The 26,342-nt window shown below is 37.9% G+C and overlaps 2 protein-coding genes across 6 annotated transcripts; both read right to left on the bottom strand.

Annotated features, from left to right (window-relative positions):
- Positions 1 to 5,084: 5,084 nt before the first annotated feature.
- LOC122280496 (probable amino acid permease 7) lies at positions 5,085 to 11,377 on the bottom strand. Of its 2 annotated transcripts, XM_043091409.1 has the most exons (8): positions 11,325 to 11,377; positions 11,016 to 11,205; positions 10,153 to 10,389; positions 9,320 to 9,413; positions 6,645 to 6,859; positions 6,123 to 6,256; positions 5,772 to 5,999; positions 5,085 to 5,562 (listed from the first exon to the last, which is right to left on the bottom strand). In XM_043091409.1, exons 2-8 carry the CDS (start codon positions 11,104 to 11,106, stop codon positions 5,161 to 5,163), a joined length of 1,401 nt encoding a protein of 466 aa, XP_042947343.1. In that variant the 5' UTR covers positions 11,107 to 11,205; positions 11,325 to 11,377; the 3' UTR covers positions 5,085 to 5,160. The 2 variants fall into 2 exon arrangements, with proteins under 2 accessions (XP_042947343.1, XP_042947344.1); XM_043091410.1 differs by lacking the exons at positions 9,320 to 9,413; positions 10,153 to 10,389; positions 11,016 to 11,205; positions 11,325 to 11,377 and adding exons at positions 7,141 to 7,234; positions 7,349 to 7,582; positions 7,674 to 9,288.
- Positions 11,378 to 12,278: 901 nt separating this feature from the next.
- Positions 12,279 to 19,358, bottom strand: LOC122280497 (vacuolar cation/proton exchanger 2-like). Of its 4 annotated transcripts, none has more exons than XM_043091412.1 (13): positions 19,015 to 19,356; positions 18,873 to 18,912; positions 18,304 to 18,445; positions 17,876 to 18,136; positions 17,689 to 17,756; positions 17,561 to 17,589; positions 16,675 to 16,871; positions 16,368 to 16,580; positions 15,444 to 15,578; positions 14,564 to 14,680; positions 14,439 to 14,492; positions 13,495 to 13,611; positions 12,279 to 12,673 (listed from the first exon to the last, which is right to left on the bottom strand). In XM_043091412.1, the coding sequence occupies exons 3-13, from the start codon at positions 18,346 to 18,348 to the stop codon at positions 12,554 to 12,556; spliced, it is 1,356 nt and encodes a 451-aa protein (XP_042947346.1). In that variant the 5' UTR covers positions 18,349 to 18,445; positions 18,873 to 18,912; positions 19,015 to 19,356; the 3' UTR covers positions 12,279 to 12,553. The 4 variants fall into 4 exon arrangements, with proteins under 4 accessions (XP_042947346.1, XP_042947345.1, XP_042947348.1 ...); XM_043091411.1 differs by having other exon boundaries at positions 19,021 to 19,356; XM_043091414.1 differs by lacking the exon at positions 13,495 to 13,611 and having other exon boundaries at positions 19,021 to 19,358.
- Positions 19,359 to 26,342: the final 6,984 nt, after the last annotated feature.

Below are 26,342 nucleotides of genomic sequence, written 5' to 3'. Positions count from 1 at the left end.
TGTGCATGGTGGGTTGTTTTTTTGGAATTGAGAACATTGTGGGTGTTTGACATAGGTGATTATGAATGACTTGGTTTCGAAGGAACCATAGAGAGTCCATTGTTATGATAGCAAATAATTGAAAGTTATGTGTCTCACCTCTATGGAGGTTTAGGAGTTTGGGATCCAAGATTACTTTGGTCCACTCACGGAAATGCAAGTTAGCAAAGGGAGAGATGTTTAGCAGCTAGGGTGAGTCTCAATAAGATTTTTGAGTGCACATTTGAGGAAGAGATGCTCTATTGTTTCCTCTTTAGTATGGCATAGAGGGCAGAGGAGTCATTGTTGGAGAGGGTTAAGGGAAGTTTTAATCTAGACCTTGTTAGGAGAATATTTGAGACTACTTTCTAAAGAAATGTTTTTAATCTTTCTTGGAATTTTATTTTTTAGATATTTTTCTAGTTAGATTTGGTGAGATGTGGGTTTTGAGAAATTTGGGTGCTACTGTGAGATCTGATGTACTCATAGGCAGATTTGACTGAAAATTTACCAGAGTGTTGGTTAGTCCAGATGGGTTGGTCTAGCATATTTGGTGTGCTTGCCTAAGGAAGATGAGTTTTCTAGATTGCATTGACACTATCTCGATTAAATAATTCAGTTAGAAGAATGTTAATCCATCTTCGGGGTTGCTCTAGCATTAGAGCAGAGACAGTCAGATCTAGTTCAACTAGAGTGGAGCAGTCTTTGGGGGTGGATTTGAATGATTGTAGAGTTGGTATCCAGGGGTATCACCACACTTTTGTTGTCGTCCTATTTACAATTTGCCTACAGAAGTTGGCTTGGATGAGAGGTTTGATCTTAATGACATTTTCCCAAAATCAGGAATTAGAAGCATTTGGAGTTATTTCCCACAAGGATGATGAGGGCATATATTTTGAGGATAGGAATTAATGGCATAGACTTGGATTTTTTACTGTAACATTCAAGCCAATTTTGGCTATTAGAGCTTTGTTGAAACCTGAAGTCACTCTAATTCCTAGTCCACCTTTACAGTTGGATTGACATATGGATTGCCAACTTTTTGGAGTGAAGAGTAACTTTTTGTTTGGAAGGAATCCCCACCAAAATTTTTTCAGATGAGAGTATTTTCTTGTAAACAAATTTTGGGAGAGTGAGAGAAGACATTGTGTAGGAAGGAATGGAGCTTGCCACAACCTTGATTAAGGTGGTATGGCCAGCTTGAGAAAGAAGTTTTGACCTCCACCCATTTAATTTATTTTGAATTTTTTTCAAAGATTTCCGGAAATGTTTGTCTCTTTGATATGCCTATGGTGAGAGGAAGGCCTAGGCGCTTAATGTAGGAGTTGGTTTCTTGAAAGGGAGAATGGAAGTTATGGAAGAGATCAGATTTGGACTAGAATTGCCACTGAATTGAATGGTAGATTTATTGTTGTGGATTTTTTGACCTAGCCATTTAGAGTAGATGCTAATGCATGTTAGGATGGATTGAGCCGATTGAGGGGTTGCCTTGCCGAAAATTAACATGTCATTAGCAAAGAGAATGTGAGTTATTGAAAGGTCATCTTTTTCAATCTTTATCCCTTCCAAGTTTTTTGAGTGAGCCTCCTTGGTGATCAGTTTTGATGAGACTTCACTTCCTAGAATGAACAAGAATAGGAAAATTGGGTCTCCTTGTCTTAAACCTCTTGATGGTTTGAAAAAGTCATGGGGCATTCCATTGATTAGGATGAAGTATGAAACAGTGGTGATGCATTCAGAGATCCATTTGATCCAAATTTGATAGAAGCCTAGACTTTTTAAGATGGAGATGAGGAAGAGCCATTCCATAGTATCAAAGGCCTTTTCAATGTATATTTTGATGGCCATTAATCATTTTTTTGCCTTTATTTTTTTTCTTTTTATGTGAGAAATGAGTTCTTGGGTTATGATGGTGTTCTCTTGAACTAATCGACCAGGGACAAAGGCTGATTGGAAAAGGGGAGATGATTGATGGAAGAATGACCTTGAGTCTATTTGCCAAGACTTATTGATCGAAATTGATTGACAACACTCGGGCATTGAGTCTTGGGAATTGGTGCTATGTGGGTGTGGTTCATCTCTTTAAGGTGGCAAAAAAAAAAAAAAAGTGTCTAATTTCTTCTATCATGTTATTTTGAATAACTTCCCAATAGAATTTGTAAAACAGGCCAATGAATCCATCTGGCCCAGGGGCTTTCGAAGATAGGGTGTTTTGTATGGCTTTTCTGATTTCATCTTGGTCTAGAATCGCTATAAGGAATAAGTTATATGCTAGATTGACTTTTGTGGAGAAAATGAGGTCCAACTTGTTAGGTAGGGTTTGATTGGGGGTGGTGTAGATGGCCTTAAAGTGATCATGGAATGAGGTTTGGATGGTGGTGGGGTCAGTGGACCATATCCCTTTTCAATTTTAAGATTATCAATTGTATTACTCCTCAAGTGAAAGAATTTTGTATTTAGATCAGTGATGGTAAGCCAGGTGAGTCTAGATTTTTGTCTCCAGAGTTGTTCTTCTCTCTTTAAGAGCAATTGAGGTTTTCTTGGAGCTGTTGTTCCAAGTGTCTATCAAAAACTCCTGAGGTAGAGGATTGGATTTTTGTTAGGAACTAACTCGGATTTTTTTTATGTCAAATTGGATATTACCAAAACAATGTCTGCTCTAGTTTTTTAGGTTACTTTTTGTGACTCTTAATTTTTTGCACAGAATGAAAGGTTGTCTTGCCCAGAATTTTTTTGACCACTTTAACATTAAAGGGCTCTCGTCCATAATTCTTCAAATTTGAAGGTTTTTTTTTTTTTTCCAAATTTTGGAAACCCTAGGTTGCATGAGGATGGGGGAGTAGTCCGAGGAGGTCATTGGGAGGTTTGTCAGTTGGGCACAAGGAAAAATGATCCTCCAATCATTATTAGCAATGCCTCCGTCTAGCCTTTCTCGAATGTTAACAATTCCATTTCTTCTATTAGATCATATGAATAGAGAAGGTCAGATGCTCCTAAGTCTGCTAAGCTCCATGAATGAAATTAGACCAGTTGGTTTTGAAGAGTAGGCAAAGGGACAACCTAGGGGTGGGCAGTGGGGCCCCGCACCCCACTACCCCGACCCTGTTCGCTCCGCCCTCGCATGGCGGGGCGGGTAACACCGTCCCGCATCTAGTCCCCCTAGCGGGGGCGGGGGGCGGGGAGGGCCCAACCCCGCCCTGCCCCCTACACACACATATATATATATATATATATTATATAAAAACATAAATATTTATATATATTCAAAAGCATAAATATATGTTTATGTATATAAATATATTTTTATATTTTACAAATTGTGTATATACAAATATATATTACAATTTCTTAGACTTGTTTACAAAGTATGCATTAACAAATTTAAAAACTATATAGTTTAAAACTACTACACTACAAGTTACATAAAATATGCACTAGCAAATTTAAAAACTACATAAATTTTAAATTATAGTCATATTTACAAAATTTAAATTTACAATTTGGATCTAAAAATATATTTTTGATCACTTTTGGATCTAGAAATAATTTTTAAATATAAAAAAAAGTAGTAATTTTTTAAAGGGAAAATGAGGTAAGGCGGGGCGGGGTACCCCACCCCCGGGATACGGGGGTGGGGGACGGATGGGAAAATCCCACCCCCGCATCATGCGGGGCGGGGTGCGGGGAGGGGGCTACCCCGCACCGTATGGTGCTGGTAGCACCCCTAGGACGACCCCGTCTTTTCTTTGATTGGTTGATTATGCTGTTGAAATTATCTATTCCTAACCAAGGGAGCAGGAAAGGGTTGGTCATTGTTGAGAACAGTTTCTAGAAGTCATGTTTTCTCTTGTAGTGTGTAAGACAAAAAACAAAACTAAGGAGCCAAGGGTGATGAACGGGATTCGAGTACGCCAAAAGAGTAATAATATTATTAGAAATATTTACAATTTCTACATCCAGTCCTTGCTTCCACATAAATAACATACCTCTCCATTTACCGGAATATGAACATGGAAAGGAAGACCTGGCCTATTTACAATATCCATACTATTTACATTAGTCAAAAGTGTCTCCGCTAGAAAAATTAAGTGATTTAAAGTTACTTTTACTTTTATTTTATTTTATTTATATATAGTAAAGTTGCAATTTTCTAATAACTCTGAGCAGGAAAGCCAGCACCCATATGCTGGGGTTGATTATTGCACCTGAGGGATAATGGTCTGATCAATGCAAATCTGAATGGCTTGTTTGGAAAAAGATTTCATCTTAAAATTTTCATCTCATTTGATCTCATCTCATTCTCAAACATTATTCAAATACAAATATTTTCAAAATAATCATTATAACTTTTTTAAACTAATCATCACAACTTTCCCAAACTTTCAAACAAAAAATAAAAAATAATTCAACATTTTCAAATCTCTAAACAAAAATAATATTTTAATAATATTTTAACTTTATAATATTTTTTATTCAACTTTTTCTCTTTTCTTTTCCAAAACCCTATAAAACATTAATTCAAACTATCTCACTACTATTCACAAACTATCTTACTATTATTTACAAAATTCTCATCGCATCTTACTCCCCAAGCTTGTCTTAATGTCCGGTTTGGATTAACAAATCATTCCAACTCATCTCACAATATTTTACAATTTAATCTTTTTAATATTTTAATAATATTTTATTCAATTTTTAATTTTTATTTCAATTCAATATCCAAACCTAACCTAAATTGTCTGAAACCATAAGATAGCCGAGGAAAAGAGGTGTTTGCCCCAGTTTAGACAGCTGATAGACGATGATTGACAAGGTTTTATTATTATTATTATTTTAGTCTTTTCAGCCTTCCCATTAACCCATCGATATAATTTATTCTAACCAAAAACTCATATATATGCTAGAACTTGGGAGGTTCTTTAGATCTTCCCAAGAAGCAAGTTACACTTAAGCACAACAGGTAAGATAGAAGATGATTGGTAAAGCTTCTAGATTGAAGTTATCATTCGAAATTGAGAATTGAAAATGATAAGATGATTTGCGAAGAGAAGGTTGAAGACGGTAGAGGCCGTATTGTAATTTGTAGCATTCATTTCAAACTTTCTTTCTCCCAAGTGCTAAATTATGAAGAACATGAATCCCTCAGCTCAATTTGGCGCTTATCAGTCCTTCAAGCGATCCGATAAAACCCACAACAGTCACGAGAAAACAAACAAAGCTAAATATCCTAAGTACAATCCATTGCCTGGTCCAAGCTCCTATTTTCTTTTGTACGAAGTACATTTCCACAGGGAAATATATGGCCAAAGGCCAGAAGTTCAGGGCCCCTAATAGTCCCAACACCTGGTTGAAGTAAGGGAATAGCATTGCAAGTGCAGTGGTTGAGATAACATATGCAGTTCGGAAACATAGCCTGAGAAGATTCCACTGAAAACCCGGCAACAAAGGGAGTTTGAAGGTGTAGAAATTATTTACAAAGCTACTGTTGGGATATTTCTTCATCGCCCATCTCTCAACAAATGCAAATACTGGCTGGCAATAAATCTGAGAGAGAAAACAGGTGATAAATGAATATATAGATTCAATCAAGAATGCATCGGATTTCACTATTGTTCCAGAAAGTTGTTCTTTTGGAAAAAATAAATGCTTGTTCCATTAGGCATATTATTACCTCTTGATAGTGAAAGTCTAAAGAGCAGAAAGCAGAAACAGATCAAGGTCAGTGAGAAATTTAACATACAAGTAGGGAGTACCTGATATCCTCCTACCAAATGGAGGACAATGCAAGCATTAGCAAAATCAATAAGCCAATAAGGTTCATAGAAACCAAATCCGGTCAATAGGTTTCCTGGCGTGTCATTCCCGAAGGCAGCATATCCAAAGCAGCCACAGCAGAGGTAGAAGAAGGTTGTGACAAAGATGGCAGTCACTGAGGCCTTTTTCATGGTCTGATTTTCTGGAGGAGGGGACTTCAAAGTATCCTAATTCGTTTCACAAAATATCGTAGTTACATTTTAGACACCATATTTATTTAATTAATTTTTTTATTTATTTTTCATCTTAAATATATAAATTGGTTTTTCTAAAGATTGTAATCCATATACCTGTATCTCAATTACAATAATCGAGTATGGATAGGCAAAAGCAATGTCCCCGAGTGCTTGGAAGGCTAACCATAATTTGTCAGCAACATTAGCAGCTGGGACTCCGGTAATGCTCCCCATTATCTTGCCATTTTCTGCAATTGCAATCACAAGATCAGTTTTAACCCTTAAATGGCCAAAGGCAACAGGCTTTCCTCATATATCAACCAAACATTTCTATGACCCTCCGTTTGGCTGCCAAATGATCTGAAACCCGAAAATTAGTCGCACGAGCTCGTTTACCGTTTTTGCAAGTTTGGAGTGACAAGAAAAAATTGAACAATATAGACTTTACATTTTATATATTTATTTTATTTTCTTACGTTGTCTTCACAACCGGGTGGAGTACAACAGCTTCCAGTGAATGAGACAACTTTTCTTTCAATTGTATAGGGCTGTAAGTGAAAGAGAGAGTTTGTGTTTGTTGTAAAGTAGGAGGTCTGCAAAATGGGAGAAAAAAAACAGGCGAATTCAAGGATGTACCTATTACTTTTGCAAACCCAAGTGCAAATCCAATGAAAGAGTAGGAAAAGGACATGATTGCAGCAACGACGGAGAGCCATTTCATGTTGTGGAAATCTGGAATCTGCGACATGATGATCTGAACAAGCCCAAAGAGCAGCATATATAAATTATCCCCATATGCACATGAAGCCTGATGCCCTTCTTTGTGATAACAGTTTGATTTCTGAATTGCTCTGCATTAATATAGCAACAAAAACTGAGAAAAAAAAGGTACGAGAAATACAATGAATGAGCTTTGCCAACTTGAGTCAAGTAGAAAGGGAGAGAAGATGGGGGAGTAGATAAGATGGCAAGCATGACTTGTGGAGGGGAGGGGGAAAAAAAAGAAAGAACTGTATAATATAATATAATATAAACTTTCTGGTGCATTTCCAAAAGATAGATAAAGATGCGCAGAGGCAAAAAGCAAATACACAAAATTCTACTATCCTCTAATCGCAGCTGTCTATAGTACCTCATACTGGTTGCTGTAGTAATTACATAAGCAACACCAGTCCCATACAAGCTCAAGTATTGAAGCAAACCACAAAACCACGTATGTGTTCTTCCTGAACTTCCACTAGATCAAATCAGAAAGTACATAAAACATACTAAAGGCTATCCTGAAGTTGAAGATCATATAAAACTTCTGACAGAAGAAAAGGAGTTGACGTATATACTACCAAGATTCACTCTAACAGCGTCCATATATGTGTAGTTTCGAGTTCCGGTTATGGGGTCGGGAGACCTGTAACAATCGGCAAGGAGAAAGGCAGAAATATAGGTGACAATCGCAAACCAAAGCAAAGAAACTGGCCCTGCTATCCATCCCAACTGTGAAGTACTCCATGCCAAAGACAGAACTCCAGAGCCGATAACAGCAGTAATGATATGAGCGACGCAACTCCACAAGGTTCCTGGTTTAGTTCCCAACAGGCACTGATTTCAAGACTGAATCGGAACTGAATTAAAAGAACTAGTGGATAGTACAGTAAAAAGTTGTTTTACCGGTTCTTTTTGGACGCCCATCATCATCCCAGGAACCATTGGCTACGGGGCAAGATTGTTGGACAGCCATGTTTGTTTATTTTCAACTCAAAACAAGGCCCTGCACTCTGCTAACTGTATACCCAATACAAAAAGCCTAAGGCACCATACGGCATACACTATGCCATACCCCCAATATTAGAAGGCCTAAGATACGAAACACCGTGACACACATACAGCCATGCTATTAAAATTAAATACCATGCTTGTGACAGCTAAAGTTTGATGTTTCTATACATCTCCCTGTAATCCATTTATAGCCGTGGCCTTCATTATATGGTGACCATGACTGGCATTTAGCGAAGGCTTCTTTAACATGAGAGTGTTCGTCAGTTGAACTAAGTGACAGCTACCCACACAGGCACAGTAGTAAAATGGGAAATGCAACTTCTTCTTCACTTTTACAGAAGCTTTAAATTGTTCCTGTGTGCGAATGTCATTGGTCTGGTATATATATATATATATATAGATCCGGGAGGTTAGATCTGTATAATATTAGAGTTAGAAGGCTTTTGCAATTATAATCTTGTCAGCACCATTAATCCAATCCATGACGTTTCATTTAGATACGAAACAATAATAGAGGAAATGGCTGTCGTGTTCATCATGGCATTTTCACTTCCTCCTTTATTACTTTGGCTAAACTTTATTTTGAATCGAATAGTAGTATGACTTCGCCTTTTGGGACCATGGTGAGTGGGATGGGTGGTTAATTAGTCTTCATATATATCTAACATTTGACTTGATTGCATAAATATTGCCCCTAATTTCTTTTTCTTTTTCTGGTGAATGGCAAAAGGTAATTCCTTTTTCTAGTAGGAAGTTTGTTTGATACGCGACCTCTCTCAGCAGATACAGATTCCAATAGCACTAGTCACCAATGCTGTGGTGTGCTTCTTTTCTCAACATGGCCTTTATTCACATCATACGCAATTTCAAAACCTTTTTCGACTTTGGTATCAGGAATCTTCAAACTTCCGACCAAGGTCCCCAACCCCAACCATCATCAGATTCATGAGTAAATACAACCATACATAGGGCTTAATTTCTAATAATAATACTGCCAAATTGCCCTGCCCTTTCCATTTTTCTACTCACACGCACGTGGCCCTGCCGTCCGACAACACGGAAATTAGTAGGGACCCGCTAATCTCTTGGAAATCACTTCCATGGCAAATTACAATCTTATCGTCGTTTTGGTTTGAAACGTCCAGTGGTGGGCCTACCATTGAATTGGGCCAAGACCCGTAAACTTGTATTGCCTTGGACCGATAAAATACTATGGCCCAAGGGTATATCAGCTATCTTACGAGGTAGGTACGGTAGGTAGGTAGCTGTGAGGGTGAGTATGGGGTTAGGCACAACATCAAGTAAATGCAACTTGGTGATGGGATAATATTGGCCCTAGCGTCATCGATCACCACATCGGTAGCTTTTTGAGATAAGCATTATTCACGAGATTTTTGCAATCACTCTTCTCAATTATCTAAAGGTCAACTTTGATATTTAATTTATTCAATCAAATGAAAGTGAAGCGTGGATTCAGAGTAGGAACTTATAAACTCTATTCCGAAATCATCACATATATTATTATTAAACAAGAATACCTGATGCTGCTAGCTGCAGTGATGGTATAGGCAATTCCATTCCCATATAAGCTCTCCTGCACAACTATTCCACAAACTTTGTGTATCTTCTCTCCTGAAATCACCACTTTTTTTAATAGAAGAAAAAGAAGAAGACGGGACCCAAAAAACGGAAAGATATTAAGAAAACTTTAAAAGAAGGGCTCCCTTTATGTCTCATTGTCTAATTGGCATGCTTCATGCTTTTCTTTTGGTTTACAGAAGAAGAAATACAATTTGAGCAGAAATCTAATAAAGATAGCGTCTTGGTTCGAATACATACAATCCAATTAGTAATTCCCATCCTAATTCATCTGCCATAAATTGTTTATACACTTAATAACAAGAGATGTGCCTGCGCCCTTTTATTTGTACTATTTTTATCATTTATACACTCAAATGTTGTTTTTTTCCCATTTTTTCTGCTTCGATTATACAACCTTTGACCTTGAGCACACACTCCTAGACCTTTTCCCCCTCATCCCACTCTGACCATTTTAGACTTTCAGTGTATCGGGTACATGGCTTCTAATTAATCCCAGAGATAATCGACCATCAAATTTTATAACAAAATTAAATGCCTGATTTTAGTGGTTATTTGTTTTTGGGATTCATGCCCACTTCTTCTTTTATCTACATGTATCGATCGACAAAAAAAGAAGAAGATATTTATTTAAAACCTCAAGCATATATAGCTACCTACCTATGAGACAGTACGTTGATAAAATAGAATGATGGTTGAGAAGTGACGTTGATTTTTTTCTTTTAATATATAAAAATAAAAAGGGTGGGGTTGAGGGGATTGAATCTCTCACCTAAATGCAACTTTACAGCATCCATATAGGAGCGAACTCTAGAAGGGCCACGTTCAGGATCAGGGTATCTATAGCAGTCACACAGAAGGCTTGTGGAAACGAGGGTGATGCCTGCAAAGACTAGGATGAGAAGCGGCCCTAAAATCCACCCCAGCTGCGCCACGCTCCATGCCAGAGACAGAACGCCTGCCCCTATCACTCCTGTTATGATATGTGCAACTGCACTCCATGCGCTTCCTTGACGTAGAAATTACCAACTCAAAAATATCAGACGCAGATAAAGTAAGAGCTTCGAAATTTTAATGCAAGCACTCTTTTAACTTTTTCATAATTGGATCAAATAACAATGGTGAATTAGTGAGGCTACTGTGTCAAAAGTAAAATGCTCAAAGCTACTAACAAGTATAGAATATATAGCACATGTTACTAAACCAAGTCGATCTGCAGTTGTATCTAAAGCAGAGCGGTTTGGACTGGTTGGTTGCTGTAATCATCGCTCTTGCAAATAGTAAATTACCCATCTGTATAATGCATTGCTGAATCAATATGTGAACTTACCACTACAATTTTGGTGGTACCCCACCAACCCCCACCCCCAAAAAAAAAAAAAAATTGGTGGTACCCCCCCAAAAAAACACCAAAAAAAAAAAAAAAAAAAAAAAAGAAGAAGAAGAAGAAGAAGAAGAAGATAGACAAGGAGAAAAGGAAGGATGTTGTTCACTTGTTTATGCTTTTGAGAAGGAAACGCATGGGCAAAAGTGGCGAATCAGAGGATGAAGAATTGTCCACGTCTTGCAACGTTTTCTATGGAAAATATACCGAGAAAGTATATGAGAGCGAAGGTGAGTAGAAAGTTAAATTACCAGTTCTTTTGAGAGGCTCCTCCTCCGTTTCATCGGAGCTCCTCAGTAAGGGCGATTGGTGATGATGATCTTCTTCTTCTCCAGCAGCCATTTCTCTTCCTTCCCTGAAAAAAGATTATGGAGTTGATCCCTCCCTCCCCCCTGGTATGGTAGTTAATTCCCCGGAATAACCAGGCAGGCAAATACGAACCTATTAAAAAACAGGCTGTTTTAGTGTATGTAAATGAATGTAATGAAAAAGAAGGGCAGGGCCCCGGGTTTCTTATCAATCACTTGGAAAACTTCGGATCCAAAAGGACTGAAAGTTACATGTTGGATGTCATTTGGCGTTTAACGGATATGTTGTATTCAACCACGCAACAGCTCTTGAAATTGTCATTCCTACCATAAATATATTGAATTAGAAATAGAAAGTCTTACTTATGCGCCTCTTTAAAAGCATGGAGTTGAAAGTTTGGTGGAGGCTGGAAGAAACCTATCAAGATTTGGACTTCATTATTCAAAGAGAATCCCCTTCAATTTTAATCTTGAAAAGAGTAGGCCTCTTTTGAACATATGTCAAAAAGGGGCGGTGTAAGGTATAAAAGCCTGCTTATTGCTATTGGTTTACCAAAATCCATTGACAATTAATGCTGGAAGTATGTTAAAAACACCACTTCAAGATTTTGCATATGTTAGAAATAATTGAGGAAACCGAGTGTTGGTCCTTACTTATCCTAGCACTAGTCTTATATCTAGTCACTATTTCATAGCTCTACAAAACGGTTCAATTCATCTACTTCAACTTGGATTGGTCTTTATTTTTAGAGCCTTGCAACAGAGTAAAGAAACATTGTTCCATTATAGTTAATTAATTAATTAATTTTTATTTATAAAAAGGTCTTGAAATATATGTATTGCTACGTAAAGAGCTTGTGTTTATGAAAAAAATAAAAGAGCTTGTGTTTAAAGCGTTACAAAAGAAGAATTACAGTCTGATTAAAAGAAAAACAGGTTGTTGAGGAACACGTAGTTTCGATCGATCGGCTCCTGAAAAGGTAAAACCATATTTGATCGGTCCCTAGAGGTTGCTTGGCCTCATTTGAGAGAGATTGAAAGGGAAGGGAAGGGAAGGGAAGGGAAGGGCAGGGCAGAACAGGAGTGAAAGAGAAAGAAACTAAACTCAAGAAAAAAGGCCGAGACTAAGACAGTCATATGATCAATAAATACACGTTAGGCACCGCACCAAGTCAATTTTGTTGGATTGGAGGCGACGGCCCTTGATAACTAAAACCCAAGGTACTCCTTATTTTATAAAGAAAATTATATCTTGATTTTTCTGAAGTACAACACTTGTTTCTTGGAATGGAATCTAAGCAAAACGCTTGACAGACATCCAAGCCGTAGCTGATCCGAAAAGAACATAATAGGGGTTGATTGAATTCACTAAAAAGCAGGAGTATGTGGAAACAGTTGACATGGGAAATATATACACAGCCAAGCCAATTGGGCCCAAAACTTTTGGAGAATGCCTCATCAATCCAATGGCGCTTCCCTGACTACGTTCTCGGTTCATTATCAGCATCTGGAGAAGGATCTACATGTACAAAAAAACTTGCAGCTACTATCAGATAGCATAGAATAAGCATCAGTCCTTTGAAGTAATTTGAGGTTCCTTCCTGCAAACAAAACAAAACGCAGGCAACCATCTATGAATATGTATCTAAAATTACCAAAAATTAATAACCATTACGACAATGCAATCCACAAAATTAAGAAAAAATTGGTAGCACAAACTTGTTCAAAACACAATTGACTCATAAAGAGTTGGACTAGAGTTAGCTATTGACTTTCAAATATGCTTTATATTATTTTACAAATCTTCAACTCCAATCAAACTCATTTTCCCCCAGCTCTCCATCAGCCCTCCCCTCCAGTGGGCGGGGAAGTCATCCTCCAGGTCTCCTCCATTCCCCCACCATCACATCCCCAGCCCTTTTTCCCTTTTTATTGTTTCTTTCCATTTTTTTCCCTCATCATTTTCTAGTTCTGCCCACCTCTGACCATTACTGATGACCGTGTGCTGCTTCATGTAACTCCCCACAAGCCAATCTCTCACCCCAGCCTCTGCCACAACCATTTTGCTCTGCACATGAGCCCACGCACCGCCATGTGCTGCTCCAACATAAATGGTTCCCAGATCCAGTTTTATCCTTCGTTTTTAATGACCTCTGGCAACAACCAATGGTAAAAACACGTCGATGTCTCAAATTGCAGCTTCAGAATCACTTCTGGTGGGTCCTGCACTTCGTATCAAGATCACTTCCAGCATCCTCATATCTAGTCCACTCAAGAACTATTTATCTTGTAACTATTGGTCCATATTATAAAATATAGCAGGGACTTGTTGGTCCCTATCATACAGACAGTTTCTTCTCTCACAACAGAATCTTGTCATAAAGATTGCATATATGGTTTCCTTACTCAGTGAAGTACTAACCTGCAGCATGAAGGCAACTACTAAGACGGTTATAAAAAGTGTTGCTGTCTCGAAAAGTTGAAAGTTTAAATCCATGGGTTGCCCCATAATCCAACCAACCACCACACAAAAAGGAATCTGCAGCAAAATAGTGATGATTTTAATTGATATTGATCTGAATATAAAATATTCAACAAGACAATACTAACAAGCAGAGTCATGGATGCAAAAGTGACTCCTTGGTGAACGAAGCATCCAAACATAAAAGAAAATACATACAGCACCCCCCCACCCCCCGCGTGGGGGGTGATAAAGCCATGCTTGCTCTATATGAGAGCTAGACCAGATGCTATCTCGCCCTATGCTTTTATTGACTCTGTAGGAACAGCTTTGGGCCCCAGCTTGCTAGTTCCCTCACTCCTTAAGTCACTTTGCTTCGCACTTCTCCCTCACTCTCTTAGAGATGCAACACTAAAAGTGTGGAACATCCCAATCCCAAACCCTGGTAGATGACTGGCCTCACTTTGTTTTTTGGACAAGTACTGACTGGCCTCACTTTGTTTTTTGGACAAGTACTGACTGGCCTCACCGGGAACATTCCTTGGATGAGCTCAAGATAGTTTTCTTTTAACACCTTGTATTTATGGGCATCTATCACTGTTCTCAACAGAGCTGTTCATGACTTTCTTGAATCCATTTCTAGTCCTAAGTAGTAATTAGGTGTTCTCATTGTATACCTCATGTGTATTTGGGCCACAACTATTTTTTCCTTTCATTAAAATTTATATTTACCTAAAAAATAAAAAAGCCCGGCCTCAGTACAGCTTGAAACAACTGTTATATTGATTCTTTTGTCAAGGCAGAGTAAAGGCGGCCCATACACCATACTAATTTACTTTTGGCAAAACCTTCTTTTAGAAGGTATAAATTGGAGAATAGATATTAAAACAAAAGGCAGTACACACCCCAAACATGGATATCTGTGTTGAAGATCCTATTGCCACTCCTAAAGAAATATCCTGCAAAGAAACTCAAATTATTGCAATTCATTGTAACAAAAATTTGTTAAAGAAAATGTCCAAAAGCTTACAAGTTTGTTTTTCGTGGCAAACATAATAGCACTTGCATGCTCTGCAGCATTCCCCACAATCGGGAGCAAAATAACACTAATAAAAACAACTGAAATATTCCATGCAACGGATGCTCCCTACAAAATCAAAGACAAGCAGACCAACGAAATAAAGTTATAGAAAAATGACATTTAAATTTTCATTCTATTAAAATCTTATATATGTAACCTATCCAACAGAAAAACCTGGAAATCACATCACTTTTAATCTGAAAAGGCATAGAAAATGCTTAAAATAAGCAACAACAAAGAGTAGAGACAGCTAAGAAAATGAAAGAAGGGTTTTTTTTCCTTTCTTCCTTCTTTTTTTTTTGGGGGGTGGTTTTTTTTTTGTTTGGAGAGGGGGGGGGGGGGGGGGGGGGGGTGGTTGGGTTGGAATGGTGCTCGAATTAGTGAAATGGCTTCTCAACAATCCCATCTAAATCATCCAAAACTCTAATAAATGCTGCATTTGTCGAGGTTTTGACCATTTGACTTCCATACCAACAATGAGTCAATGCCCCAACCAAGGTAGCAATACATACCAAGAAGGCATATAAACATATAAATTGTGCACTAAAATGACATGTCTGCTTCAAGAATTTAATTGTGAGGGGTCCTACATGTATACAAAAAACCAAATATTATATATATATATGCATATGACATATATTCTTTAAGAAACAGATTCATCCTATTATGGGCTAGGTTTTCTCTCTTGTATACACCTAGTGTGCTCAGTTACGCCTATGGATATTAATAAATTCTTACTTATCAAAAATAAAAGAAACGGATTCATCCTTCAAAAACAATGATAATCAATGCATCATGGAAAGGGAGAGCGTGAACATGGAAATATTACCTCTATTGCACGAACTAAATACTCAGATATGACTGAGATAGAAGCAGTCATAATAAAAAGCCAAATTACTGATTCCCATTTAGAGATCTCTGGAGCTTCATCTTCATCTGGTCCCTCTTCATTTTGACTCCCTTCCTAAGTTGATAACATATACCACACTATAAATCAATTAATTGAACAATACAAGCTAAACCGTTACAATAAAATAAAATAATGAATACAAATAAAAGAAGTCAGAGTAGTAAAGTCATAGCGAGTCAATGATACACAGAATACACAAATAAAGATGCAAATAAGACAAGTTTAAACTGACAGTCATAACAATATCACTTAGCCTAAAGCTATTTGACCCAGAATTTTTTTATTTTTTATTTTTTGGATTGGTAAAGAGACCAGGAAATTTAAAGAATGTAACTTTCCAGATCAAGAATATTTAGGGTATGTTTGGTTAAAATCTTTTAGAATATTTTTGAATTCTTTTATACGTGTTGTTTAATGGGTTTAGTGAAAATAGATAGGAAAATTTGAATAAATCCTTTTATAATATATGTAAAAGCAGATAAGCAAAACTAAAAAGTTGTTAGAATATAATTTTTAGGCTAGTCTTTGTTTTGGTTTTTGTAAAAATTGTTTAGGTTTTGATGTTTTTACTCTTCGCAAATGATTGGATGAAAAGTTGAAATAGAAAACTTTTTTTTTTCAGATCCAACAATGTTTAGAACGTGGTTGAAAAATATTTTTGAAATTTTTTTAAAAACTCAGTTAACCAAACATGGCCTTAGAGGTTTGAAGTAATTGACAGTAAGGAAACAGTGAATCCTTAGAATATTATATCATACACACACATGGTACTAAAAGATCCAGATACGGACATTTCTAGCTATTTGACAAATACATTAGTGTATGATAGAAAACAAAACAAACCTCATTGATTGGGGAATATAGATTATTTTGACTCTTTAGCTGGAAAAAAAGGTACGCAGCATATGCCACAAGCATGATGCAACTGCTAAATCTTGAAAGAGCCAACTCTGACTTTCCAAAATGAACCTCAGTGTGTGTATAATGAAGAACAGCTGGAAAAAGCAGGCCCATGACTGCCATCAACAGCAATCCGGAGCTTACAACAGCAGTTGCCTGCATGGCAATGTAAATCAGCTTAGGACCAAGAGAGTAGGCAACAAACGAAAATAGAAAACAAAATGCCAGCAAAAGCTGCTACTATGTCCACCTTATTAAACTGCTGTTCCTTCTTATAAAAAACAAGCCCACCACAAAAGAATGCACATCCAAGCACCAGCAACATGTTTGATAGAATTGAGCCCAATAATGACAGCTGAACAACACGTATCAGTCCACTTCTAAGTGCATAGATTGATATAATAAGTTCTGTTGCATTTCCAAATGTAGCATTTAAAAGGCCACCAACTGCACATTCCAATTCATTATATCAAAAACAGAATCCAGATGCAAAACTGATCTCCAACCTTAAGATGAAAAGAGCAATATGCATGACACAAATTATGCCAGCATCGTGTTTTAGGCACACCCCTCCAATCCTTCAAATGAGTATAATACAAGGGAAACTAACAAGGTATAACAAATGCAAAAATTATAAATTTTCAAGATTGTGGCAGACCAACAATAAACCAAGTTCATCTCTGGATCTCTCGATCAAGATGCATAACATAATCGATATTCATACCATCGAGTTAAATCTATTTTTTTGGTTTAAATTCCAATATTCTCTTGAACTATCTCTCCGGTTTTTGTTCGACGAATAGATTTTCTTTTAACTGGTTTTATCCAGCTCAATATCATAAAAGAGAATGGCTCAGCTAGGGGGAACAGCCGAGCCAGAACAGAAAAGAAAAGAAAAAATTTAGATAAAAATTAGTTAAAAATTAAAATAAGGAATATTTTTAAATATGACCTAATCCACAGAACCCAATCCCAATATGTATGATGAAGTCAAATTGGTGCAAGCAAGACTCTGGGAGCATACCATTGCAGAAATATGACATGCCATTTGTAAGTTCTAAGGTAATAAACCAAAATGGATCCAAAGATAAAAGACAAGATTTTACTAATTTAAATTCAGATAAAACAAAATTTACCTGTAGGTCCAGTGTAAAAAGCCAGCTGCCTAAATCAGAATGAAAACCATCACATTAGCTACTACTTACCAATTTGTATTATTCAAAATAGATAAATAAATAAATAAGAGATAGACAGAAACTTTTACTCTGTAGCATAGCCTAAACGCTCAGCCAAAGGTATTATACCCAATAAGCTCAGAAAGAAGACCCAACCCTGTAATCCACCAGAACGTTTTTTTTTAAGTAATATAAAATTAATCCACCAGAACATAATGAACAGAAATTTTTAAACAACAATACAAATCATTCAAGGCAGGGAGAGCTACAGCTTACTCGATGGCCGGTCAGTTTCTCAGCAAGAATTGCTAGTGGCCCAAAAGGAATCAGCAAGTTGAGTTTACTGGAGAAAACAACAGTCCTTATGCTCCTATACATAAGATTCCTTGATATCATACTCATACCAGCTGGCAAACCTCCAGAACACGATCCACTCTCAGCTGTATGCATAGGTTGCAACTTCTGAGAATCTATTTCCGCTCTAAAAAGACTCTCCTCCTCAAACTCATGGGTTGATTTACCGTCTAGTGATCCCATCTGTTAATCCCCAAAAACAAAATAAAATGCAAAACCACGCTTACAATTTCAACGACAGTAGGTGAATGCGTGGAATGATAAAGAAGAATGTTGTTAAAACATGAAAGGATGCAGGGTAACGTTTCACTCCTCGTGAAGAAAAAATGATAATTAAGGTTGGAACTTACTTCAAGTTGAGGTTTTGTGCCGACAATTTGTAACTTATAGTCCATTTTCTACTACTACAATTGTTCCATTCTCATAGAAGGCGTCGCCTGCTCGATGTAGTTTCCTCGAAACCAAGGCAAGGAACGTCTAGCGCAGTTGATACTACACGACCGACCATAACATTAGCGATAAATGAAAGACCAAAACAAACAAAAAACTTTTTTGTAAGTAAAAAAGAAAAAGTAAAACTTTATAGTGGAAGTTTTCCTAAATCTCTTACCCATAAATTTTTTTTTAAAAGGATCTAGATCATATTTGATTAGGAATTTCAACATTTGGCTCTTGAAAGTGCTTTTTGCTCGCGGGGTCTAGATAACACTTCCAAAATTTCTTACCACTCATCCACAAACCAAAACTTTCAAGATCGTACAAGTTATAGGGAAGAAAACCATAGCTTCCACCGACAACAGAAGATCCCTCACTATAAAGAAAATAACATTAAACTAAAAGATACCCACAAACCCACTATAATTCTGTACTTGAAACTAGTATCTCTCGGATCTGCTATAACAAAACGAAACAAACTAACCTTGCTAGCTTTGGTCATCTGATCTGGGATGTCGGCTCAGCTGCAAATCAAATGAACAAACAATAACGAAAAAGCTAAGCTTTTCTAACACTACAGAAAAACCCTTCAAAGAGGGGAGGACAAATAAGCAAATAATAGATACAGATACATGGAGGGATTCACGCTAGTCGATTCTCCGCCTCAATAGTTTAAAGCGCAGAGAGAACAAAGCAGTATTGACTATTGATAGCCAAGAAAACAAGAGTTTCTCAAGCAACGTGGACAAGTACAACGGCTAATAGCTATAGCCCCCAGATCCAGATTTTCTCGTCCAACACCTTTTTCCCTGTATGTGTGTTTTTTCAAGGACTTCTGCGCACGAAGACAACCAGGACGACAATTCTTATTTTTTGAGTTGTGCCGTAGCCGTCTGCCCGTCTCCCCTGGCCGTCTGTGGCAGTTTCCTTGAAAGTTCCATTGTTCTTTTTACTCTTTTTTTTAAAAAAAAAAAAAAGAAAAGATCTAAAAAAAGTGGGTGCGTAAATACTAGTTTGGTGCAAGTAGGGCCGAAGACAAGATCAACGCCGTTAAACAGAAGCATGGTTGATAATCTAGTTTTAGGCTTAATTAGGATAAAGTCGATACTCCCCAGTTAAATCCAAATTATTGAAATACAGTAACAGAAACTCTTTGGAACGGAAGCTCAGTTCTCATGCGTATAATGGCCACAAATAAACTTATGACACATAAGCAATTTTCATAAAAGTCACATGAGCCGTATTATAGGAAAGTAAAATCAAAACTAAAGAAACTGTATTGTCTATTTTCTTATGAAGACACAAACTGCTCATCCACTCTACCCACGCCGCATGACCTTCATATCGATGCAAGAGCTCCAAACTGGTGCACCCGTTCAGGCAGTCGCACCTCAGAGATCCCTTCAAATTATCAAAAACCATGACGCCACGTCTTCTCCGACTTCCTCGATTCCCTACCTCGCCGAGGCAGCAATGGTGAATTGGACTTACTTTCCTCGTCTCCATTAACACAGTGATCCTGAACCTTTGTAGGGTCTGTAGCACCAATAGTATACTTTTGTATCCATTAATAAGCTTAGCACCGAGGACCCAAATTCTTCGCCAATTAGTTTCGATGAAAGCAGAGCAAAGTAAAAATCTCTAATCTAAAATTCAGATAATTTCTAAATTCATCAAAAACTCAATTCATCCAATCTCCTAAAAATTAATAACTAACAAACCGTACCCCAAAAAATTCCAAAAATTTGAGGTTGATTCGTGTAAATTACAGCTTTTTCCCAGTGCTCCGTCATCTTCCATGCACCATGTTGAGTACTGTGGAGTTTGGTCCACACTGTTCGAACAGAGGCACTGGCCGCTCGAGCGAAGTCAGACAGATTCGAACGCTCGATGTTAGCTCGACAGTGAGCTCGAGCGGAGGCGGAAGGAAGTTTCACTCGAGCGGAGGCATTGGCCGCTCGAGTGAAGTCAAGCAGAGTTGAACGCTTGATGTCAGCTCGACAGTGAGCTCGAGCGGATGTAGGAAGGAAGTTCACTCGACGCGTGCTCGACACGCCGTTCGAGCGAACATGCATTTTACACAACTCTAGGGTTTTTTCCGCCGTTTGACTATATATATGATTATTATATCATATGGCCAGATTGTAGAAACACTGTGGACGTACAGTGATTGATCCATCATTGTAGTGTGATATTCCTCAATAATAAAATCATCTGCAGCTCCTATAGACGTAGGCAATTTGCCGAACCACGTAAATCTTGTGTCGTGTGTGATTGTTTTCTCGTTCCATATTTTTCAATTTATTGTCATTTTTTTTCACAACAATTGGTATCAAGAGTCAAGGTTCAGGTATGAGAAAAAATGATGGCTGGAGATGAATTGAAGGCATCGGAGATCGAGAAGTCTGATGGCACGGATTTTAGATACTGGAAGATGCAAATAGAGGACTACCTCTATGGGAAGAAACTTCATCTTCCACTATTGGTAAAGCAACCGGAAAATATGGATGATGCTAATTGGAACATGTTGGATCGACAAGTTCTGGGGGTTATTCGATTAACCCTGTTGAGATCCGTTGCACACAACGTCATCAAGGAGAAGACGAATGCGGATCTCATGGCGGCTTTGTCAGGTATGTATGAAAAGCCACCAGCAAATAACAAGGTACATTTGATGAAAAAGTTATTCAATTTGAAGATGGCAGAAGGTACGTCTGTTGCACAACATCTGAATGATTTTAATACTATCACAAATTAATTGTCGTCTGTTGAAATTGAATTTGATGATGAGATACGTGCACTAATACTATTGGCTTCACTGCCAAATAGTTGGGAAGCCATGAGAATGGCTTTTAGTAATTCTGTTGGTAAATCTAAATTGAAATATGATGATATTCGTGATTTGATTTTGGTTGAGAAGGTGCGCAGAAAAGATTCAAGCGAGACCTCGGGTTTGAATTCAGCTTTAAATATTGATTCTCGAGGGAGATCACAAGACAGGAACTCAAACAGAGGAAGATCAAAATCAAAGTACAGGGACAAGAGCAAGTCGAGGCCTGGTCAGCAGGCAACTTGCTGGAATTGTGGCAAAGCTGACCACATAAAGAAGAACTGCAAAAACCCTAAAAAGATCGAGAATGATAGTGCTAATGTGGTAACTGAAGAAGTACATGATGCACTATTGCTTGCAGTTCATAGTCCAGTTGATGACTGGATACTGGATTCAGGAGCTTCCTTCCATACATCTTCCCACCGGGAGCTAATGCGGAACTATATTGCAGGTGATTTTGAAAATGTGTATTTGGCTGATGGAGAGGCTTTGAACGTAGTGGGGATGGGAGACATTGATATTATACTCCCTGGCAAGAAAAAATGGACCTTGCAAAAGGTCAGACACATTCCTGAGTTAAAGAAGAACCTCATTTCTGTTAGGCAGCTCGATGAGTGTGGTCATTCAATGGTGTTCTCAGATAGCACCTGGAAGGTCACAAAAGGGGCATTGGTACTGGCTCAGGGTAAGAAAACTGGTACACTATATATGACTACTGGTTTCATTGACACTATTGCTACTACCGTTGCAGAGAGTACAGTAGATTTGTGGCATTACAAGCTTAGCCATATGAGTCAGAAGGGTATGAAAGAACTTCTGTCTAGAGGCAAGCTACCAGAACTGAAGTCAGTTGATCTCAATATGTGTGAGAGTTGTGTTATGGGGAAAGAAAAGAAGGTCAGCTTTTTGAAAAGTGGTAGGACGCTTAAGACAGGAAGACTGGATCTTGTGCACATAGATGTGTAGGGTCCTTCCCTAGTGGCATCTCTTGGAGGTTCTCGCTACTATGTCATGTTCATTGATGACCATAGTAGGAAGGTATGAGTTTATTTTTTGAATCATAAATCTGATGTATTTAATGTGTTCAAAATTTGGAAAATCATGGTTGAGACAGAGACAGGCTTAAAACTGAAATGTTTGAGGTCTGATAATAGTGGTGAGTATGTCGATGGTGGGTTCAAGGAATATTGTGCAGCTTTGGGTATCAGAATGGAGAAGACCATTCCTGGGACACCACAGCAAAATGAAGTTCCTGAGCGTATAAACAGAACCATTAATGAGCATGTTAGAAGCATGAGGTTGTACGCTGGACTACCACCCACTTTCTGGACAGATGCAGTCAGCACTGCTGCTTACTTGATAAACAGAGGGCCATCAGTTCCATTGGATTGTGGACTGCCTGAGGAGGTTTGGAGCGGGAAACAAGTCAAATTTTCTCACCTTAAAACTTTTGGTTGTCTTTCTTATGTGCTTATTGATTCTGATGCTCGTAGTAAACTTGAGGCTAAGTCAAAGAAATGTTATTTCATTGGCTATGGAGACGAGGCATTTGGCTATCGTTTCTGGGATGATCAGAGTCGGAAGATCCTAAGAAGCAGGAATGTGATTTTCAATGAGAAAATTATGTACAAGGATAAGTCTAGTACAGATTTCGTAGTAGCTCCTTAGGAGTCCGAGTTTGTAAGACTGGATGACCTACCAGAGGTCACAGTGCAGTGTAGAGATGTGAGTGATGGGGAGAGTGGGTCCAGTGCACCCATTCCTATTATTCCGCAGGAAGTTTTAGAACTGTCCACTCCTACAGTTGCAGTTCGCAAGTAAGTTAGGACTATACATCCTCCACAACGTTTCTCACCTACTTTGAATTACATTCTGTTAACAGATGGTGGAGAACCGCAGAGTTACGAAGAAACCTTGCAAGATGAAAATTCTAGCAACTGGGAGCTGGCCATGAAAGATGAGATGGATTCCCTGTTAGGGAATCAGACATGGGAGTTGACAGAACTTCAATCAGGGAAGAAGGTATTACACAACAAGTGGGTGTACCGGGTGAAAACTGAGCATGATGGCAGTAAGAGGTGCAAGGCCAGATTTATTGTAAAAGGCTTTCAGCAAAAGTAGGGTATTGATTACTCTAAGATCTTTTCTCCTGTGGTGAAGATCACAACTATCAGGATGGTACTGGCTATGGTTGCTACTGAAGATTTATTTCTTGAGAAGTTAGATGTGAAGACAGCTTTTCTTCATAGAGACCTTGAAGAAGACATCTACATGCACCAACCTGAGGGGTTTATGGTACAGGGAAATGAATGTTCAGTTTGCAGATTGAAGAAGAGCTTGTATGGCCTGAAACAAGCTCTTAGACAGTTGTACAAGAAATTTGATAACTTCATGCACAGTGCAGGGTACATTAGATGTCAGGCAGATCATTATTGCTATATCAGGTATTTTGACAATTCTTATATTATTCTGATGTTGTATGTGGATGACATGCTTATTGCAGGGGCTAGTATTGATGAGATCAATAATCTGAAGAAGCAGATGTCAGAGCACTTTGCAATGAAGGATTTGAGAACTGTAAAGCAAATCTTTGGCATGAGAATTGTCAGAGATAGAGTCAGAGGTACGTTGAGACTCTCACAGGCTGAGTATGTGAAAAAGGTAATCAGCAGGTTCAATATGGACAAGGCCAAACCAGTTGGCACACCCTTGGGCAGTCACTTCAGACTCAGCAAGAATCAGTCACCTGAGTCAGAGGAGGAATAAGATTACATGAGTAAGGTTCCTTATGCCTCAACTATTGGTTCACTTGTGTATGCTATGGTTTGCACAAGACGGGATATTGTCCATGCAGTGAGAGTTGTGAGTAGATACATGAGTAACCTAGGAAAGCAACATTGGGAAGCAGTGAAATGGATTTTGAGGTACCTAAAGGGCTTCTCAGAAACCTGTTTGTGTTTCTCTGGAGAGAGCTTGGAGGTGCAAGGCTATGTTGATGCTGATCTAGCTGGAGATATTAATAGCAGAAAGAGTACCACGGGCTTTGTTTATACACTTGGTGGTACTGCACTATCATGAGGTTCTAATCTACAGAAAACAATTTCTTTGTCTACTATAGAAGCTAAGTATATTGCAGTGTCAGAGGCTGCAAAGGAGATGATATGGCTACAGGGCTTCTTGGAGGAATTGGATAAAAAGAATCAGAAAGGACTCTCTACAGTGATAGTCAAAGTGCCATATTCCTTGCCAAGAATCCAACATTTCATTCCAGGACTAAGTACATTCAGATTAGATATCACTTTATACGATCATTGTTAGATGACAGACAATTGCTACTTGAGAAGATTTGTGGAAGCAAGAACTCTGCTGATATGTTGACAAAGGGTGTTACACTTGAGAAACTGAAGTTGTGCGCAACTTCAGTTGGTCTTCTAGCATGAAGACAAGGACAGTGAGTTGCAAAGGTGGAGGATATCATGTTTGAGGAAGATGGCGATACAGCGAGTATACCAGTCTCCAAGTGGGAGAATTGTTGAGTACTGTGGAGTCTAGTCCACACCGCTCGAGCGGAGGCATTGGTTGCTCGAGCGAAATCAGACAGATTCGAACGCTCGATGTTAACTCGACAGTGAGCTCGAACGGAGGCGGAAGGAAGTTTTGCTCGAGCGGAGGCATTGGCCGCTCGAGCGAAGTCAAGTAGAGTTGAACGCTCGATGTCAGCTAGACAGTGAGCTCGAGCAGATGCGGGAAGGAAGTTTGCTCGACGCGCACTCGACATGCCGCTCAAGCGAACATGCATTTTACACAGCTCTAGGGTTTTTTTCCGCCATTTGACTATATATATGATTATTATATCATATGGCCGGACTGTAGAAACACTGTGGACGTACAGTGATTGATCCATCATTGTAGTGTGATATTCCTCAATAATAAAATCCTCTGCAGCTCCCGTGGGCGTAGGCAATTTGCCGGACCACGTAAATCTTATGTTGTGTGTGATTGTTTTCTCGTTCCATATTTTTCAATTAATTGTCATCATTTTTCACAACAATCATCCATCCCACCTTCAATTTTTTTCCCTTATAAGGAGAACCACACAAGCCTCAGTCATCTCTTCAGCTATTTAAACTTTCTTTAGCTCATTCAAGTTACTGGGCTTTCTTCGTACATCAGAACCCTACCTCACAATAAACATACAAATAGCCACTTGAATAGACTAAAATTGCAATCCCAGATTTTAGCTTTTTTGGTGAGGCTGATTTCTCATGGTTGTGTGTGTGTGTGTGTGTGTGAGAGAGAGAGAGAGAGAGAGAGAGAGAGAGAGAGAGAGAGAGAGAGAGAGAGGTTTCGCTCGACAAAAGAGTGACAACTTTGTCTCCATGTAGTGCGGTCACATTGTTGTTAAGATGTGGTATCTATGTGACATATCTTTATTGGATGCCATTATTTGGGAGAGATCAGTTTAGCCGGCGAGAAGTTATTCTCATACAGCAATACTCATTTTAACTTAGAAACAGATATAATATTTTCTTGCTTTGTTTATTTTCACCAATCATTTCAATTCATCTCATTATTACAACTTTTTAAAATTTTCATACAAAATAAAATAAACAATTCAACTTTTCTAAATTCAAAACAAAAATAATATTAAAAAATATATTCTAATAATATTTTATTCAACTTTCAACTTTAATCTCAATTCATCTGTAAAAACAAATAGATAACGCGTCTGCTCTACTCTATCAATAAGTTTTTATTATATATTTCAAAATTTTGGAGAATTAATTAAGAGTTGGTTTGGATTCAGAGATTGAAATTAGATGGTCTTATATTAAAATTAAAGTTAAATAAAATATTGTTATAATATTATTTTTTAATATTATTATTGGTTTGAAATTTAATAAAAAAAATTGAATTAAGATTTTAAAAAAATGAATTATTTATTATATTTTATGTGAGAATTTAATAAAATTATAATGATGAAATGTGATGAGATTAAATGCTTTTCGAATTAAAATGAGTCTAATTTTTTGATACATTTGAAGAGGAGAATTTTGAATTCCATATCTTTATTTTAGAGACCGGAGAAATGCCAATCAACCACGGCCTTTTGACAAATGGGTT

This window comes from Carya illinoinensis, chromosome 11 (genome assembly GCF_018687715.1).
Source record: "Carya illinoinensis cultivar Pawnee chromosome 11, C.illinoinensisPawnee_v1, whole genome shotgun sequence".
Lineage (NCBI taxonomy): Eukaryota > Viridiplantae > Streptophyta > Magnoliopsida > Fagales > Juglandaceae > Carya > Carya illinoinensis.
The sequence above is the reverse complement of the archived record's forward strand: the minus strand, read 5'-3'. Positions and strand labels throughout refer to the sequence as shown.